Source organism: Mytilus californianus, unplaced genomic scaffold (assembly GCF_021869535.1).
Source record: "Mytilus californianus isolate M0D057914Y unplaced genomic scaffold, xbMytCali1.0.p SCAF_6, whole genome shotgun sequence".
In the NCBI taxonomy this organism is placed as follows: domain Eukaryota; kingdom Metazoa; phylum Mollusca; class Bivalvia; order Mytilida; family Mytilidae; genus Mytilus; species Mytilus californianus.
The window spans coordinates 59,093,686-59,115,553 of record NW_026262712.1 but is presented as its reverse complement, the minus strand read 5'-3'; the positions used below and the strand labels follow the sequence as shown (position 1 = coordinate 59,115,553).

The following is a 21,868-nucleotide window of genomic DNA, read 5'->3' as shown; positions in this document are numbered from 1 at the left end:
CTTTAAAAAAAAAAAAAGTTTTTTTCAAATTCCAACTTACTGGTTGGCCAGCTCATTATCCTACATCATTTCTCCGTTAGCCATGGATGCTGGAAGTAAAGTAATTTTTATATTTCAGCATCGCAATTATAATCTATTTTTACAAAACACACCTAGAAAATAGTCAAAGCGTACACACACCCCGCTATATACGACACAAATGCAAAAAAAAAAACAGTATATTGATAAACATATACACTTTCAACTTATACACGTTTCTATACGGCTAATGAATCTCTGAATCGTATCTAATTACCAAAAGTTGTTTACAAAAATATGAAGAAACATTCAAAGATTAACATCCGCCAATCATCATCACTTATAGTGTTCCTGACTTACAAATCCACAAAGAGGGAAAATAACGTTCATAAAAGCAAAAAGGAAAAACACATACATATCTTTAAAATGACGTTACGAACACAATAAAATAACAATAACAACACACAATGTATAAATAGTAATGTAATTGTTAAAAACTAATGTTTTGTCCATTTCTACTGACAGGTTATTTGTTGAAAAAAACTAAATTTATTCATTCACATATCTTTAGTTGTACAAAGAAGTTTGTATCAGAATTGTACTATTGTAATCAGCACAGAATAAATGGCATTTACAGCATAAAATTTCGGAAATCAACAAATAAGAATCATGTTAAAGTATTTACCTCCAACAAACACTAACAGCAGACTGGCGACTAAACAAATAGAAACCTTCATTCTTCTTGTTTCTCTTCTATGCAAGACACTACAAAATAAAACGTAGTTTTTATTAATTTATTTTCCATGAAAACAATTCGTTATGAAGAACCGAATGTTGCAGGTTTTGAAATGGAAATGACGATTTCAGACAAGCTGTCTGATTTAGTTAATTTCATCAAGGTACAGGAGTATGAAATTTCAAAAAGAAATTGAATGTCTTTTTTATTCTTCAGCGGTTGGTTTATGCCAACTACCTATACCTTTGCAGGTAGATCGATTCCCAGTATATAATGAGTTAATTGCCATGAAATTATGTAAAGTTAACACTTATTTTAAAATTATTTTGATAAGGCAACATGTACTAAATATATGTACTTGGTAGAGATCCTTCATTTTTCTCAAATATTTCAATTATTTTGAAAATTCACTATTTGCTACTTAGAATCATTTTTTATGAACCTAATTGTCAGCGTTTACAATAGTAAACGAGTAAATGAATTATAACGTGAAAATGGCATTCAGATCTGCACATTATCTGAACAATCAGTCTGAACAATGAAAAGTTCAGCCATGTTCAGCTATTTAGTCAATTATCAGACTTATCCAATGCAAGGGAAATGTCTCAACAGTACTGAATTTACATTTGGATAGATTCGAAAATTGACTGAAAAACTGAAAATATCGTAAACTTGCACAGACGTTTTGGAGCTGTTAAGATCAACTGAGTGTTAAAAAACAAATTTGGTTTACAAGTATTATCGCTTTGGACATTCAAAATCTTAGTTAAATTCTGTACTTATAACTGCTAAAATTGTACTTACATGAGCAAATGTAACTAGTACTGTATTGTAGACTTTTAACTTAATATATTTTTATTCCAGCTTTTATACTCGATTTTGACGTTAATAATAACATATACTGCGTCGTTGTACGTCCTTCCACGGCAATTTATCAAACTGGTCCTAACAGGTGTAAGTCCACGAAAACTAAAAAAAAACATGATCAGGACAATTATAAAGTGCGACGTTTAAATTGTTAAATTGAGGTAAATCCCCTCACCTTTGAATTTTTACCCAAATACAATTAAACATTGTATATCTTCTATATTAACTGACTAATATGAAGGTCTGGGTTTGTGATTCGGGTATGGTGTGAACATTGTTATATTATATAGCCTGTGTATCATTCCCGAAATACTCAGTTCATATTGATATTCATGTAAAATAAATAAAGTATGTTTTACCGATGGATATCGTAAATTTCACAAAAGCGACAAAAAAGCTTTGGTTGTGAAAGTTAGCTTTATATAGAAAATGTCCTTGTTGAGATAAATTGTTGTGAAACATCACGTATAAGATTGTCGCGAAGATAGCTTAAATGAATCGTTGTAGGGATAATGTCAAATTACGTCTTTGTTTTTGGTTCCCATTTAGTCAGTAAGAAATCTGAGCACGCTTATTTAAATTTTAGGGAACACGGTTTAAATAAAAGGGGCGAAATATACCAGAGGGACAATCAAATTCATAGATCGAAAATAAACTGACAAAGCCATGACTAAAAACTGAAAAAGACAACCAGAAAAATAATAGTACACAGAAAACAACATAGAAAACTAAAGACTAAGCAACACGAACCCCACCAAAACTTGGGGTGATATCATGTGCTCCGGAAGGGTTAGCAGATCCTAACTTTATATATAAACAAACGGAAGGGTTAGCAGATCCTGATCCACATGTGGCACCCTGGTGTAGATAACGTAATGTGATGTTTAAATTATCAAATGCACTGTTAGCTGATAAAATTCCCTTAGAAAATTTATAATAAAATTTCGAGTGTGAATGGTGTTTTGACTCAAGAACAATTGACATTCCCATTGTGTATTATCGTTAAAATTATCAGGGTCGACATATACGAAAATTCACTTGATCTCGTGCATATATCAAATATTGAAATTCCAGTCCGTTCAAAATATTTTTGAATGGGTCATGAAAGGAAGAAATATATATTCTGTTAGTTTTCTTTGTTTTGTAAACTATCAAAATACGTTCAGTTGTATGCATATTCGTTCTAAAGAATAAAATATACACCTAGCTGTATCAAATTGTTATATAACAACTACTTATACCATTGCATTGTTCAGTGTTGTTCTGATATGGTGTTAAATCGGGAAGCACAATTGAAACGGCAAAGCAACTAGACCTCATTGAGAAGTTGAAGTTACCACTTTAAGATATAATATAGGATCATGCACTTGCAGGATTTTAACATTGTTGCACTCCATCAAGTAGCAAAAAAAAACATTAAAAAGCAATATTTACAATACCATTCGGCAATGTGTGTACCGCTTAATGACTTGATATAACGGATCTACGCTTTTTATATGCGAAACACGATGGTTTGCTTGGTTGATGTTGCCCAATATATGATTTCCGATGCTGTGTTTTGTATACTGTTGCTTTCCTTTTGATCGTTTATCGTTTTTTTAACGCGGCATTTCCAATTTGTTTACTACTTATGGGTTAGAATTTCCCTCTGTTATCGTTTGCCTCTCTTGGTCTAAAGTAAAGATAAATGAATTTTAGAAACTACTTTCGATATCATAACTACGTGAACATGTGAAAGATATACAGTAATGCTGTGTCTTGTTGTATACACCTGAAATATAGGCTAGTAATCAGCGGGTTTGTGAAAAGTTTCACGAATACCAGATGTCTGTTTTTAAACGTAACTTTAGAAGTTATACTATGCTTATTAACTAACGTTTCCTAATGAAATTACTACCATACATCTGATTTGATCTGAAGAGTTTGTCAATGTAATATAATGAGAAGATGACATTTATACATTGACTATCTAAGTGTTCTTTAACCATTTTTTACTTTATTATGTTTTCAGAATATTAATGATGAAACATATTTCAACCGTTACACAATCATACATTTAACAGCAAAAAAGTATACGAATAAATGAAACGAGTACAAGTCAATTAAGCATACGATTAACGGTAATAAACTTTCTGCAAATACAGTTTTGCAGCCAACTGACTTTCCAAGACACGTATTGCCTGTAATAATAAATTCCCATATTCATTCCGATAGACATATGATTCTTACTCTAAATTGTATTTCCCTTCTACCCAATTAGTGCGTATGCCGTGACAGAAGTTTAAGTTTTTGCAGTGTTTGATAAAATAATTCTATTAGAAGATTTAATGAAAAATTTCTTCGAAAAAGTTCATGTTTGAATGCAAATTTTCTATTACATTATGTAAGACATTAATTGACTTTGGAAGCCAATATATTCTGTCGCTTTCAGTCTTTTTATACAAGACACATAAAGAGTGATTTTTTTTTCTAAACACTTGTTCTAACTTTTTTTGGCATGAAATAGTTTTAACTATAATTGATAAGTTGATTTTACGACCAATAAAATGGATAATTCGTTAGAATTCTAGCTTCACTTTTACATCGTGTTTAGTTAATATACACGCGTTTATTGCAATGGCAATATTTTACAGAATATGTCTTTTATAAGAACAGGTCGATCTTAGCTCTAATAAAACAAATACAGTAGACCGTAAATGAAAGAAAACAAAACCAAAGATCCAAAAATGCCAATGTTATCAATAACGATTTAGATGACCTAGAACTGTACCAGTATATGCTCATATTTTTCCTTAGAATTTAAAGTGTCTAAATTTGTTCACACATGCTAATTTTTCAGTTGAATAGCCTATCTTTAAGCATAATGTTCGTTGATGAACTTTTTTTATTCAATAACAACTTCTTGTCGAATTGCTAGTTATTTTGTTATTATAAAACGCATCATATGTTTTAATTACTGTTGACATTCTACATGGAAAGAACATATATAATCTATACAACTATCACTTTGATAGGAATGCTACGTTAAAAATACATTGCTAATGCTAAGGCAATGTTGACAAATTACCACATTATCAAACCAAAAAAATCCATATAAGCCAAATAAATTTGTAGAAAGGCAAGGTGAACTGAAATTTCGAAAGGAAATAAACAGTACTTTATATAAGTTATTTTCTTATAAGAAGGAGATTACTTTAGCTTACATTTGACTCAACAATTCATACATTGCATTTTATACAGTCAGCCAAAAGTTAAGCACCACCTTAATATAAATCGCAAAATTTTGTTAACTATTGCAAAAAAAATATTTATGTTTGGTGTTAAGAATTGCCTATAACATACACTAAGAAAATTCATTACGACCAACACAATTAAACTCCGATAAACACGCCAAGCAACTTTTTATTAAAGGTCATCTGCACTTTTTTGAATACACTGTTTCGATGCCTTTAAATCATCTTCCTACTGTCGCCCGTACAGGTAAAATTTGACCTTCACCAAGTCAATGTGAAATATGGCAAGGCGTAAGTTATCTGTGACTGAACGTTGACAAGTAATTGACATGTCAAATGCCGGTAGGAGCACTAGGAGCATAGGTAACCATTTCAATGTTAAACACACCGTCATTGTCAGATTTTTACAACGTCATGTTGACACAGGAACTCTAAATGATAGACCAAGGTCCGGAAGACCCCGTTAAACTACCGATCGTGATGACAGACTGCTTATTGGTCGTGATAAAGCCAACCCATTTACTCCTGCCACACAGCTTAGACACCATTGGCCTCAAGGTGGTCGTGTTAGTGTTCGAACATTGGTCTGTCGACTTCATAGAGGCTACCTGAGAACACGTCTAGTTGTCAAGAGACATGCCTTAACAGTCAGACATCGTATAATCAGGTTTCAAAGGGCTCATGACCATCGACGCTGGAACATGAGAAGCTAGCAATATGTTTCGGCAGAATACGAGTTTGGCGGGGAAATAAAACTTCTTATAACCATAACAACATTTGCCAAACGACTGCATACGTTGCTGGTGGTGTTACAGTATGGGGTTTCTTCTCATACTGTTGTGAGGTGGGTATGCATATTCTGCAGGGTAGCATGAACGGACAGACATACAGGGATTTGGTGCTTAGAAACAGTCCCTCATTTTGATAATCGTCCACTTGCGTCAGGACACTTGTACATGTACTACAATGCTAAACCACACAGGACAAGGATTGTAACCGAGTACAAAGAGCAAGAAGCCATTGACTCTGTCTTTTTGGCCTTCGATGTCTCCAGACATGAACCCTATCGAACATGTCTGGGATGCTATTGGCAGAAATCTCAATTGCAGAGATTCACCTTTGCAAAATCTTAGCAATTGTTGCTGAATGCAATTAATTTGCTCAACTAAAGTCCAGAAGGCTTGTACAGAGTGTGAGACGCCGTGTTATGGAACTGTACCGGAAGAGAGATGATTACACATCCTATTGACTTAAATTTTGACATTAAATTTACCGAACATACCAAAGTTTTTATGACTTTTAATGATATTGGGTGATTAATTGTTGTAAAAAAATAAAATCACAGTGAAACTTAAATTCCGTTTCTGATTTGTGTAATTTTCACTATTTCTATGAACGCAAAATTCAAATGCATAGAACCTGCATAAGTGACCAAACTTAACTTTATGGTTTGTTTATGGTTTATGTTAGCAATATTGCTACATGAATATTTTCTATTTTTGAGGATAAACTGATTTTTTTAAATGAAAAAAAATTTGATGCAATAAAAATAGTTTGTGCTTAACTTTTGGCGGACTGTATACATTCTCATATCATGTTTTCTACTTCTAACTAGAATTAAACCGATTCTGATACATTTTGATAAAACATACATTACTATAAATATCACTTGGGGATTTCCAGTCGTACCTATTCAAAACAAAATAAATAGAGCGAAGTTGTTACATCCATGAACAATTAATTATTTTTACAGCTATTAATATTATTCAGACATGATTTACGTAGTAATATATAGCTACAATTGCATGTTGCTAACAGAAAATGATATAAAGAAGGAAGTTTACCTTTTAAAATTAATGGAGAAAACATAATAATGTGTCAGTCTTGTAAAGGACCATTAACCGTGAAAGGACGTCCAACAACTCAATAGGATCATGCAATTAACTATATTTTTGGAGATGCTTTAAGGGGATTTTCAGTGTTAAGTTTTGACAGCCTTAATGATTATAACCAACGTAAAAACAGTTTACTTAGTATTACAATAATGAATTTTCCAAATGCTGTTGTATAATTTGTCTCGAATATATGTATGTGTTACTAAACAAATTGACTGTTTTGTTTCTGTTTAACTTTTTAACATTAAAAAAGTTTCCACAAGTTTTTTATTATTTCGGTGATTTAAGAAAAAAAAAAGGTAATTACGTCAGAAATTTGATGCTTTTTAAAGAGCAGCTCTGTAATAAGCAACGTAACTGTGAATTGTGGCACGAACGTACATGCAATTGATGAGTAACTTAACTTTACATATACTTTACTACTTTAATTTTGTCTTAATTAAAGTTGAATAACATAAGCATAGCTCCATATCATGACTTTTGGGAAACTATTTCAAAAGGATTGTAGTATTTAAATTTTGATATCCATATGCATGTATGAGATCGAATTATTTAACTTATTTTCAAACCTGTCATTTTAATTATAATACAAAAAATGGAATGTCCATTTTTTTTATCAAGTTAAAAATATATATTCACAAATGATTCAATAGCGAATTAATAGCATTGTATTCGCTAATGAGATTTTCCTCAACTGACAGTGCATTTGACTATCAAAACATCACACAATGACATCTGCATACAATTTAAAACGGTTCCCCCTGTTTCCGACAAATGTTTAATAAGCCTTCTTAGATTGCTTACAGATTAAATTGGAAATCAACCGTTTTAGTCAGTATTTGATCCACAAAAATACAATAATACTAAAGTAATTTAACATTTCCCCTGCTCAAGTTCATTTAAACTATACATATGAAAATTATAAACATAATTTGTTTGAACCAATTTATTTTAACAATTACACTTTCTGTATGAATCTTCATGTCTGTTAAAACAGACTGAACAACTTTTATTTCAATATAAAAGTTCTTAACTTTTTGCGATTTGTTTGACTTCTATTAGGAATTTCCAAAGTCGAGAACCTTATTTAGTAGTTTTTGTTTGGCAAAAGTTTATCTTTGAATGTTTCTATATTTGTTTATATAAACATTTACAACTTTCAAAGATTTAGTACGATTAAGAACTTCACAAGTCTGTACATTTTGAAGACTATATATAATCAATGAGTTATTTTTGCGTTTGTGTCATGAGTGACTTACTTATTTCAATATATACCAAATAATATCTAATTAAAATATAATATTTAGAAGGAAAAGATAACTGCTACTGACTTTGCAATTTAAATAAGATAAAGGTCTGGTTTTATATGCAAATACAAACTTGTATAATACATGTTGTAGCTCATGGTATTATTATATGAGCTATGCGAATGTTGCTGTTACAATCATATGTAACTTTTTAAACTTCTTAACCAAAACTGAAATACAATTTTTCACTTCGCTTGTTATACAGCCTTTTTAACTTCTGAAATATCCAGTAATGTCTGGTATTTGAAATAATATCATTAACAATTGATTATTGAAAACAAGAACAACAAATGGAAGTGTTTAACGACCTTGACTGGCTATACAGTCCTTGCACGGTCGTTTTTTTTAAACAAGAAGACGCTAGATAAACGCTTATAAGACAACATGATAGGCTGCAAAAAAGACAGTGGTTATTGCCAATTTTGAATAATTTACTCAATACACTATTTATTAGCATTGGTGGCATAAAAGCGGAGTGCCTGTTTATTTTCACCATTTTCTATGTTTATAAAAGGATAATAATCACGATACTGAAATATTATAATTTTCTTCCAGTGAACATGGCAAATGACGAAATGATGGAGGATGAAGAACTGATCCACAAGTAAGTTAAGGTGGAAGTAAAATGTACGAATATTATTGTTTGATTGTAACCAATCTAAACGAGTCTGAGTTTAAAAGAGTCTAGTTATAACAGAATTTCGACATACAATATGCATGATATGAGAAGATAGGTTGGTGTAATTCGGAAAAATCAAAATAAAAAATAATGTCACCACACATGTGTTCTTGCTCATGTTACTACAAGACGAAAACTAGTCAAACAATGTACAATGCGTATTGCAGTGTGGTTGCTTTTTCTGCATTTGTTAGAGGTATAAGGGGAGGATTAAGGTCTCACTAAACATGTTAAACCCCCGCATTTTTTGCGCCACTCTCAAGTCAGGAGACTGCTGCCTTTGTCAGTCTTGTATTATTTCTAATATTAGTTTATTTAAATGTTTTGGAGTTTAGCATGACGTCCATTTTTACTGAACTAGTATACATTTTTGTTTAGGGGCCAGCTGAAGCTCGCCTCTAGGTGCAGGATTTTCTCGCTTTGTTGAAGACCCATTGGTGGCATTCAGCTATTTTTGCTCTTTAGTCGGGTTGTTGTCTTTTTCACATATTCCACTTATGTATTCTGAGTTAAACAGATTTCAATCGCTCTAAAAACAAAGTTTATATAAATATATCTTTCTCATATCTTTCAGTCTTGTGAAAAGAAGTAAACCTATATCATCATGTGTGAATGATGGGCAAAGTTGTCGGTATCGTAAATGTGGTTCAAGTTCTACTTGCGTTTACGGATCCTGCAAGGCATGTAACCAAAGGAAATGCAAAAAGTCCCGTGATTGCTGTGATGAATCTAGCTGCGTTGACGGAATTTGCAAGTCCTGTAACCCAAGAACATGCAAAAAGACCCGTGATTGCTGTAGAGATTCAAAGTGCGTTTACAGAAAATGCAAGTCATGCAGAGGAATGACCTGTCAAAGAAAAAAAAGACTGTTGTGAAGGATATACTTGTTCCTACAAGAAATGCGTAAGGAAGGATTAATCACATACCAGGGGCAAGAATCAGAAAGCCTAAAACGACGGACTGCTATAAAAATAACTTTCGCCTAACATGTATAAATTAAAATTCAGGTTATATGATAATGATGGTTATTTATTCTTGCAAGGCATTCTGGTATCATATCTGTACAGTTTTATTTTATTGTCTAAGTAAGGAAAGGGCAACACAAGTTCTAATCACAAAGACAATATTTAAATGTTTAGTCGTTGACAAGACTAATCAAAGACAAATAAAAAAATCACTTTTAGGCAAATCAAAGGGTTTTAAGAAATGCATCCCTACTTTCAGACTGGGTAGGGATATTTTAAATTCTGATATGAATACAATTGTCATAAGACTATCCTGCAATACAAAATATACATTTTGTAGTATTTGATTGTCTTGAGTAAGCTTGATGAAAACATATGTAACAAAAACATGAACAAAACATATAGAAAAATAAGGAAGGTAGAGGAAACCCATTCAGTTCGAATCAAAATTGTTAAATAATACAAATAAAAATCTTATTTATAAGTTTCTATTTAAAACTATTGACAGGAGTCTCAAGAACGGTGACTTAACAACAGTTGATCACCACATGGTCTTCAAGTATATATGAGCAAACTCCATACGAAGCATTAGCTATACGAATAATACAAGGACGTGACATGCCAAAACGTTGTAGAAAGAAAATATTAATCAAAACAAAATATAGTACTTTTAGTACATTAAAGCAACAGAGATTTTGTGTTGCATCACTTATATTTTGGATCAAGCAAGTCCTACTAGGGTCTCCTACTCCTATTGGTATTTTGGTCACATTTAAGTTAAGATTAACAAGATTGATTATTGTATCATATAATACATTATTATAATATATCATAGTATAATAGAATTTAATCTGACATATGGCCTTCAGAAATTGTATTTTCCCCGAAAACAATAACCGATAATACTGTATTTGTATCCAATATTTTGGCTGATGAATCCAAATTATTGTTACATCTACTTTTTTGTCTATTTTAGGTTACTCACAAAATTTTGTCAATTAAAGTCTATATCTCAATGTTTTTTTTTTAATTATCTGAACATAACGAATTTAATATATACACACACTTAAATATAATGTGCTCTGCTTTACCAGAAGCAAAACAACAAAACTACAAGAAATTATTCTTAAAGTATACGGCTATAGAGAACAAAAGTTTTTCATTTTTCGTTATAAACACTATTTTCAATACAGATAAAGTAGATTTGTGAATGATGTAAGAAATATTTTGCAGTTTTTGTCTTTAGCCAACATGTTTGTTTGTCCAAAAAAATCCTTTTATCAACTCTTATTAAAACAGTAAATACATGAAATAAGAATAATCTATTTACGACCAGTGTATAATCGAGCATACTTATTGATTCCCACTGGTTGATATTGAATTGTGGTTCGTCTTCATTTTCTAGTTTCGAAACCCGAAACTACATGTACGGAGTTGGAATAGAGTTGATGCATGTTTCCTTTGAAATCCTACAATTCATCATTATAAAGTATTGTTAATTATTACGTTATGTCAACATTTTGTTCACCTATGGGCATCATCTATGGCACTCAAAGATATAGGTTTTAAACGGGCCGCATATGCCTTAAGTCAGTGAAAAGGTAAACCGTTGAAATTCAACAAGGACGTAACAAATGTCCAATGGAAATATCATAATATCGACTACTAATTCTGGATAGGCCAATTAAATTAACGCATCTTTTGTTACAATTTTCGAATCACACACTTTGCAGTTCGACACAGAAAACATTTTTCGGTGAAAATAATCTATAACAGGCTACAGAGTCATTAGAGACTTTCAAGAATCGAATAAACCAATCACTATCTTGTTTTCTTCAATGCAAGTAGCCATTATGCAAAAGTAAACAAAGCAAATACAGATAGCCGTTCAGGTTAAATAAAAAACACAAAAAGCAAAAACAAAAGCACTGAAACTGAAGTCATGAAATTTTTAACCTATTCTTGTGCATTATATCTGTCTGCAACATATATTGTTCCTTTACAAACTTGAAAATTGTGAATGCGTTCGTGGAAGATTTGTAGTTTTAGTAAGGTCTATCTACCTTTTCGAGATTGTTCACTTTTTTCTTTTTCCGCAATATATCTTTCAAAATTTAAGTTAAAAGACTGGTACCTTTGATAACTATTTAACATTCTGAAAATATGTTGGAAATAGTATTCAAACAGTAATTGCGTTTTTTCAACTCACTCTTTTCAACAAATGATATTTCAATTATGCAAGTCATTTCCCCGAATATCGTTTTTGTGATCGCGTCATATCAGACACCGTAACAGATCTCGACAACTATTTTCTGCTACACATGTGTTACCCCATTTGAAAGATCGGTTTAGTTTGTATCAAAACGAACCAGTTACATGTAATAGAGCTATTTCCCTTTTCTCTAATGATAAGCCAGTGTTACTTATAACCTTTAAGTCACAGAGATCTAGTGTCCTTTAATATAATGTTATTGGTACGCGGGCAGTTAATTGAGGTCAAGCTTATGCTTTAAATTTGGTTTTTTCTTGTTATTGAAACTACTCAGAAATTGCAAAAGTTATCGACAATATTTTTTTTTGGCAAATTGTTAATAACACCTTGTGTCGAAATTCTCTGCTTTGTTCATAACCCCGTTGTTATTTGTATGAATGTCATTATTCAATTAGGACAATTGAGTATCAAATACATTGATTGAATCGTTTTATTTGAGTGATTTCAATGCACAGAACTGATTTGTTCAATATAGAACCTCTATTTAAGAGTTTTCCTGTAAAATAACATAACACTACTGTCTGATTTCTAGTACCCATCTCATTTTGAAATATGTTATATTTGTATTTCTATTATGGTCAGTATATCGAATGACAATTACTCAAATATTACAAGAAGAATATTTTTTTTAAACTTTAGTATCAACAATACAGTAGTTAATTATCGAGGCTCCTGTTTTATATTGTTATTACAATACTACGTTAGTAAATTTTCTGTTTTGTTTTGACGTTATATATCTGTAAATTTGAATAATCTAAATAAAGTCTTCAGTCCGGAAATCAAATTTTATATTTTTATCTTTCATTGTCTTTATTCATTGTGTTTTTTTTAAATAACAACACCGTTAAATTACCCTCTTTTACTATAGGTGTATCAATAAACGTTTTTAACGAATTGCTTAAGAAAATTTTTCTTAATCTATTTGCATTTGATGCCTACATTTATACATTTTTATATAAACATATTAATTCATGAATGTCTGAATAAACAGAAGATTTCTATTTGTGTCTTTATAATAATCAATATTTCTAGAGTTTGACCTACTTTTTAAGCATATTGTTATCCCTCTGCATTACAATTAAAATTGCCATGTCAAGTGTGTTTTGAACGACGCAAGGATTCAAAATGATCGATTGTTATGGTTTGCTCGCTAGGACATTAAAATAAAATCATTATTACAGTAAGCTAACATGTATTTGTTTATTTGATTAGTATGACACGCTTGATTTTCAATAACGTTTTGGTTTTGTCAAATCAAACTGAATGCCTTGTGCATACATATATTCGCTTCGAAGTACAAAAGTTCTAAATATTACAATTAGAGTCAACATGGTTATATCGTGCCATGATCTACCTTAATAAGAAGCCGAGACATCCGTATAAGCCATATAATATAAAGGAGATATTACTGTGTGAAACCAAACCGGTAAGGCCCGGTTTGATAAATAGCCGTGAAAGGACGTACAACGACACGACAGGATTATGACAACTATATTTCAACAGATGTTAAATGTCATTAGCATGATTAGCGTCAAAATCAGGTATAAAAGCTGGAAAAAGGTAGATATTTTAGTGAGAAGTCTACAATACAGTAATAGTTACATTTCCTCGTGTAAGTTCATTTTAATAAGTTTAAGTTAAAATGGAAGGAATATTTTGTAGGTTAAAAACGAAAAGAAGGCATGTGACATTAGACACAAGTACCTAGGAAAAAATTTTAGCAGTATGTAAACTGTGCTACGTGACTACTCTGTATCCTTTTATAAACAGTACCTATGAATTTTGAAATACATGTTCTTAAGTGTCACTGATTAACGTGTCTAATATTATTGTGTATTACTGACAGAAAATTCTTGAAAATCATACACCCATGAATTTAGAGTTAAAATTAAAATAGCACTTTGTAATGCTTCTGTAATGCGTTTCTATGGCTATCTTTCATTATATTTCTGTCTTCACTAGGAAAGTCAAAATCTAGAAATATAAAGAATAACGACGTATAAATAACTTAAACACGATGATGTATATTGTATATGATAACATATTGAGCTTAGTAGCCTAAAATTAAAATTCAAAAATAAACCGAATATTTTAAAAATATATTATCTATTGCCTCATTGATCTGTAAAAAGTTTATAGTATACATTTTGATGATTTAAAATTTAAATAGCGAGGCAGTCTTTATATATTCCTGTTCTGGAAAAATGTATTTGTACATCGGCAAATTTATCAATAGACATAAACAAAATGTTGAAATTTCACTCTTCAGTGTCTGTTATTTCAGTCTACATTTCACCTGACTAAGAGACAGATTTTGACAGCGAGCATTGTGTACGAGACAAGACGTATAAAGCTATGCTTGAAACAAAAATGAAATAACCATCTCAGACAGCTTGTTTTAAATCGTCATTTTCATTGCAAAGACAGAAATATGTGATTCTTTTTAACAAATTGTAACCATGAAAACATTAATTAATAAGAAATGCGTATGCCTTTGTAGTGTCTTGTGGAGAAAAGATCAAAGAAAAATGAAGTTATCTACTTATTTAGTCGCCAGTCTGTTGTTAGTGCTAGTTGGAGGTAAATACATAGAGCCTCATGTGTTGATTTTCACTATGTGTTTTGTAAATAAACGTTTATTTCCTAATTCTGATCCAAAATTAATATCAAATATAACATGCGTATTGGTAACTTACTCTTTTTTTTATGTCAATAGAAGAGGACAAAACATTCTTTATTTGATTATTATAATAATATTTATAATGTTTGTGTTTGTATTTAGTTTTTTTTTATCAAAATTAGTAACGTCATTTAAAAGTTATGTACTTTTCTTTTTTTTTCTTATTTTTTATAAACGTTTATTTATTTGTTTGTCCTCTCACCTGAGTACCAAAGTCAAAAAACCTAATGAGTGGTATCGTCTGTTTTTACTTGGATAAAGTTCATCTTTAAGGATGTTTGCTTCTCTTTTTTTTTCTAATTTTTGCCAATTGCCAAATATTTGGAGTCCTGTGGTTTTATCCATGTAGTGCCATTAAAAAATGTGCCACTAAACACTTTTCTTTTCATAAATGTATAACATATAGTTAAGAAAGTCATAATTTAAATTCTTAATATAAAATTCTTGTAATTTTTTTATTGATTTTTATAGAAACAAGGTGCCAATGTTAAATGCATGTAAATCTAGAGTGAATCATTTCGCGCCAAACTTATAATGACTTATATCTCAAAAACAAGCACACAGACCCTTCAATTTTTTTTTTTAATTTTTTCTTTTCTTTATTAATTTACTACAAATTTTAACAGGTTTTTTTTTATAACAGCTTATTATTTTGAAACAGAGTATCGAATATTCTTAAATGTATCTACATTATTTTTTGTTTAATCTTTCAGGATTTCGTACGATTTAGAGCTTCACCACTTGTATATGTATAAAAAAAAAACCCTGCATAGTTTTGAAGGTTATATATAAATGTATCTGTACACACTTTTGTTTTCATTTGTGTCGGTTGGTAAATGACTTATTGAAGTTTATTCCACATATAATTGAATGAAGGTATACTATTCTTAATGTTCTTTTTGAGGTAAAAAGGAGCTATCCTTCCTGTCTTAACATTTCAAATAAAAAAATTGAGTACCTGTTTTCCTTAAATAATAGCAACTTGTAGAATACATTTTGTAGTTCACGGTCGTATTATAGCTGTTTTTAAGTATTGGTTGTTACGTTCAACTTCTTTTACTTTAAAATTAAAACACAATATTTTACTTCACATGATTAAGCAGCGAGTTTACGTAATGAACAATAAAAAAACAGTGTGTGTTATAAAAAAGATAAAATATAAAAATTGAAATTGTAAAGTTGCGGGTTATACGCTAATAAAACAGCTTAGGTCAAATTTATTTGTTCAGTGTATGTTCAATGGTGTTAATATGTCCTTTGATTGAGTTAAGCTATTTCAGTTGATATTTTATATTGTGTCTTTCTATGTTGTGATGTTACACTATTGTTTCAGAAAAAGGGTGAAGGTTTGGTACCATTAAAACGTTTAAACCCGCTGCATTTGTTTGCACCTGTCCTAAGTCGGGAATTTGATGTTCAGTAGTTGTCGTTTGTTGATGTGGTTCATAAGTGTTTCTCGTTTCTCGCTTTTTATATAGATAAGACCGTTGGTTTTCCCGTTTGAATGGTTTTACACTAGTAATTTTTGGGGCATTATATAGCTTACTGTTCGGTGTGAGCCAAGGCTCCGTGTTGAAGACCGTACTGTGACCTATAATGGTTTACCTTTATAAATTTTGACTTGGATGGAGAGTTGTCTCATTGGCACCCATACCACATCTTCGTATATCTATATAACAACAACATGATGGGCAACTGATGTGACGTTTGTGCAGTGGCCATTGCCTATTATGAATAATTTTCTAACGAAATTATTTTATGATTAAGAATAATCATAACAGTGTTTTTCTAGGTCTTTGGTGGGAAAAAAATATATATATTAGTTACGATACAGAAATATATTAAATAAATGTTTTACTTCCAGCAAACATGGCAAACGAAGAAATGTTGACGGATAATGAACTGGTCCACAAGTAAGTTGCATTTCAAGTTGAAGAACTGTGATTGTAGATTTTAGGAATATACTTATACATGTTATATACTAACAATAAATAACCTATAGTGACAAATTTATCGCAAACATAAAATAATATATTCTTCACTGGATTGAATTTATAGGTATAGTAATTTTACATTAAAAAGGAAACAAAATATAGCGAAAATGTTCACTTTAAAAAACCAACAGAAAAAAAAGTCCGAGGAGCAAATCTTATCCCTGGGACTTTAATCAAGATCGACACAAGATGAACTATTTTTGAACTCGTTCGCTGCGCTCACTTGAAAATTGTGTCATATTGTGACTCGCAGGTTATATTTTACAATAATTGTATGGATGCAGCCTGAATATCGATATGTTTCAATTCCTTTTACCAGTAAAGTCTCATGAATTTGTTTACTAGGTTAACACCTAAAATAACTGTTATTACTATTTGTTTTTGCAATTTTGTTATTTACCTTAACTTATACTTTTCATAGATTGTACAGATGTAAATCGCTCTCAGAAAAAACATTTAAGATAATGTATCTTTTATCTAATAGACATCCTAATACGTTTCTTCTTTTAGACTTGTGAAGAGAGGTTTACCATTACCACCAGGACTACCATCATGGTGTAAGAATGAGGGACAAAATTGCTGGGATTTTAGATGTTGTTCTGGTTTAAGCTGCGTTGACCTAATCTGCAAGTCATGTACTCCAAGAAAATGCAAAACTACCCGTGATTGCTGTGATGATTCTAGCTGCATTAATGGAAACTGCAAGTCGTGTAACCTGAGAAAGTGTAAAATGAACCATGATTGCTGTAATGATTCAAGATGTGTCTACGGAAACTGCAAATCATGTAAACAAAGAACTTGTAAACGAAGTAATGACTGCTGTAAAGGATATAACTGTTCATACAAGAAATGCGTACAATCCAAGAAAGATTAAGCGCGTACCATGTATACAAATTAGGAAGCCTGAAGCGATAAACTGCTACTAAATACTTCCGTCTAAAATGCAACATGAGTATAAAATAAAATTTAGTTTAAACGAGATTGATTTATTATCTATTGTTTCAGAGTCTTTGGTTAATTGTTCTATCATATATTCACAGTTGTAATTTACTGTCTAGTTAAGTAAATAATAGCGATAGTACAAAACCTACAAGCAACTAAGGACATGTCGTCTTGAGTAAAGATAGATATTTGATATAAACAAAATTAACATGACAAAAACAAAACAAATAGAAAAAAAGGTTAATTAGAAGAAAACTGTTTAGTTCGCATTAAAAGTATGAAATGAGAATATAAAAATAGGAGATATGTTTTTTACAATCATATGCAATAAAACTGTCAAAAACTGTGCAACGTATGTTGTGACCTCTTGTCAACAATAACACTTAGTAAAGGCTTCGGCATTGAGGTAATTTGAGTTGCCCGTAGGATAAAATTAGTACAGTTTCATGTATCAGATTTTATCTTTAGATATTTTAAAGTATTGTGTACATGTACTTCAATATAAAAAAAGAAGATGTCGTATGATTACAAATGAGACAACTCTCCACAAGATACCAAATGACACGAGAATTAATTAATATAGGTCACCCTTCAGCCTTCAAAAATGAGCCCATACTGCAAAGTCAGCTATAAAAGGCACTAAAATCAGAAATGTCAAATAATTCAAACGAGAAAACTTACGATCTAATTAATGTAAAAAGAAATGAACACACAGAACAAATATGAAACACAGCAACAAACGTCAACCACTGATTTACAGGCTCCTGACATGGGACACACACATACATACGGAATGTGGCGGGTCTAAACATGTTTGTTGAACCCTCCTCCGAACCTGGGACAGTGGTGTAACAGTACAACACGCGTACGAAATATCAAAATCAGTTGAAAAAAGCTTGACTCATCAGATAGATAAAAAAAGAAAAACATATACACATTGATAAAAGTATTGCAACACCATGATTTTTTTATACCTTGGAAAAAACACATTCTTAATTATAATATGATAAAATACTGTAATACCAATAATGATACAATATTAAACATGTTAAAGATAACATTGACATTAAAACAAATAATAAAATACATGAAAACAATGTTTTAATGTTTTAGTCATCCAAAATTTTGATAACATAATGCAGGTTACAACTTTTCCTGTAATCGAATATTAAAATGTCAGACATTTCAAAATAAGTCTTAAGATGATCATTCACATCATAGTTGATCGTTATATGCCAAATAACTAATACTTGGTGTAGCCTCCATTCAAACGGATAACCGTCTCTAAACGCCGTATCATGCTTGCCAAAAATCCACGAATGTGTTGCTGGAGAAAATTAATTCATTCATCAATTATTCTAACTGGGGGTGTCTCTTCGCGTACATTACGCACAATAATCTTCCATATATGCTTAATAGGGTTCAAATCCGAATGATAAACAAGCCAAGAACGAGTTGTTATTGCTTCTCCACGCAGATTATCGATAAAAGCACGGCAACGATGTGACCTATCATTATCATCAATGAAAAGTGGCCTTGTATCTAGAGGATGATTATCAAAATGAGGCATGCTCTTGCCTTATGAATGTCTCGTTTATATCTTTGGTTATTCAGGTTAGCTGTCTAAGGTATTACTTACAGTCATGTGAAACACATATCCATATCATATTCGATCCACCTCCAAATTTGACAGTTCCAATGATGTTTTTTTCGGCATATGCAGTTTTCCCCCAAGACGCTTAATTCCAACGTCGCGAGCTCTGCTCCATTGCACATGGGCCATTTTGTGTCTGTTCGTTAGCACAGGTCTCCGAAATGGTCTGTTCGCAAGATAACCAGTAGCTTAGCGTCGTTTCCAGCAGTTCTTGTTGAAAGTCTCCTGTAATGCAACGACTCATTTTTAAGGGCATTACTGTTTGCTAAAGGTGTTCTTCTGACCATTTTTTCTTAAGACTTGGTTTTCATAGCTGGTGTAATAAGAGTCGTCTTGATCTAGGTAGGTCTTTTACATCATTTGTCGCTTTACTTTTATTAACACCATTAATTATAATGGGATGGTGATGACCAACAATAAATGCAATTTGTCTCAGCGAAACTCCAGCTTTTCTCATGCCAATGATCCACCATCGTGTCGCAGTTGAGAGTTGTGGAGGACCTATTACATTGTGTCAATTACACAACATAACAAACTTGGTTATTTAAAGTGCCAATAAAATAGGATAAGAAAACCTGTTGTATTGTTTACAGATACAGTAACCGCACGTGCAGATTAGAACTTATCGAGTCGAAAATTATCGATTAAACTCAGGTGAGATTTGAATAATGTTTAACTACTAGTAGTTCAATTAAATAAATTACATCACAAAACAATAACTAGCGGTTTTTTAATTGCTTTTTAATACGGTGCTGCAATAAGTATATAACATCAATTGTATAGGTTTGAATGAATGGAGTTCAACGAATTATATAAAAATATGGATCTACTCATTCTTCTGTATACAATAAATTGAATAATTCTAAATTTCTGACAACCCAGTAGTTTCAGGAGCATGCAAAACGTTGAAAGTAAACATTAAGTCTAAGATGCATGATTGTTTTATATGTTTTGTTATTAGGTTTGAACTAGCTGTCAGTAACCCTCAGATCGGTACATAGTGTCTTCTTATTGTTTGGATGTACAAGTTGCGGTCACGTTCACGTGTTTTTGTTATATTCTTATTGCAGTTACCATTCTGAGTATATGCCAACAACGAAACATAGACACAAAAACGGTGAAATTTCATGAATTCAATAACAATTGATCACAACTATTCATATATTAATATGTTAATTCGTATTTACTAAATATAAAAGCACGGAATAACTTCTTCGTTAAAATGAGTGCGACTAGTTTGTTCTTGTTTTTATAAAACCTTAAGAAATCTGTATCATATTGATTCGATTTTAAACGTTTTATTCGTCAGATGTATTTTCTAAGGCACATGCAATCATTACTGTATAGCTCGAAAGAAATTTACCATGTTCTACTTTAATACACGATAGTGACGCCAACTACTTAGAAAATGCATTTACAATACTACAGATACTTGGAGATTGATGATTTTTGTTTTACCTCCTGCCAAGTGTAATGACCTATGCATGAAAACTGGACCCTCGGATACAAGTTGTATTGTCGACTACTAAGAAAGTTACACTGCTGTTTTATTTAAGGAACTACTGTAATATTGTCTATGACGAAATAATATCGAAAATGTGGTGCACACTGAATAACCAGCTTAACGGGTTATTATGAAGTGTGCATCACATTTTTTATATTATTTTGAATAGACAGAAAAAAAATTACAGTCATTTCTTATAATTTAATTCTAAATTTTATTTAAAACCTGCGTAGATCATAAAAAACGCTGATGACGTCAAGGTCACATGACAGAATTATGTCTATGAGATGATGAACAAAACACTGTCAGCCAATTAGAAGACACGTTACATCCAAAATTAAATTATATGAACATGTGTCAACAACCGTTTATTTTAACAATACAATATTTATATTACATGTTAAGATACTATTAATTGCTCTGAGCAACAAATTGGTCAAGGTCATTTAGGTTGTTATTACTTATAATGTAGAGACCGTACAAAGGTTTGGACATAATGGCCATAAAAAAAATTGTTTAATATGTATTGGCACTCATACCACATCTTCTTATATCTATTGAATATATTTTCGGTACATGTTAAATGTCAAGCTACCCATGACATATTTTGTCGTCCATTAAAACATGCAAATTAAGCTAAATTTATAATACATTGGCATACATTAAACTGTTGTGTTTATATTTGAATACATTAATTCATGCTGCGGAGAGACAGACATGGTGTTATATTCTTACCATATTTTTTTTAATACATGTCCATTTTGAAAAAAAAAAAAAAGAATCCCTCCGGTTTGCATTATCATGATTATGTTGTATCTGAAAAATACAAAACTGGTTTATAATTACTCTTGATACTTTTACTTGAAAATTCAAATATGATTGTATTCAGAGTCAGATTTGTTTTACATTTCCAAAACGTACATGCTATGCTTTAATTTTGTATTCCGGACATATAAAAAATGAAAATAGAAACATTTAGGAAAAACGCAGACTTGTACATTAATTAAGTACAAAGTCTGTAATTCTGATCGGCAAGAAAGGGGATCTGTAATCGAATAAAATTTGGTGTCGTAACTACTTTTCAATAACAAAGCATACCAATTCGTAGTTAAAATTAATAAT

General features: G+C 31.2%; 1 protein-coding gene and 1 long non-coding RNA gene across 3 annotated transcripts in view; both read left to right on the top strand.

Moving 5' to 3' along the window:
- LOC127706163 (uncharacterized) overlaps window positions 1-21,868 on the top strand; it is a 219,189-nt gene that overhangs the window by 154,896 nt on the left and 42,425 nt on the right. The gene's annotated exons all lie outside the window — the stretch shown is intronic.
- On the top strand, window positions 14,487-17,587 carry LOC127706156 (keratin-associated protein 5-8-like). Its single transcript, XM_052210606.1, has 3 exons — window positions 14,487-14,552; window positions 16,517-16,565; window positions 17,157-17,587. Exons 1-3 carry the CDS (start codon window positions 14,501-14,503, stop codon window positions 17,518-17,520), a joined length of 465 nt encoding a protein of 154 aa, XP_052066566.1. The 5' UTR covers window positions 14,487-14,500; the 3' UTR covers window positions 17,521-17,587.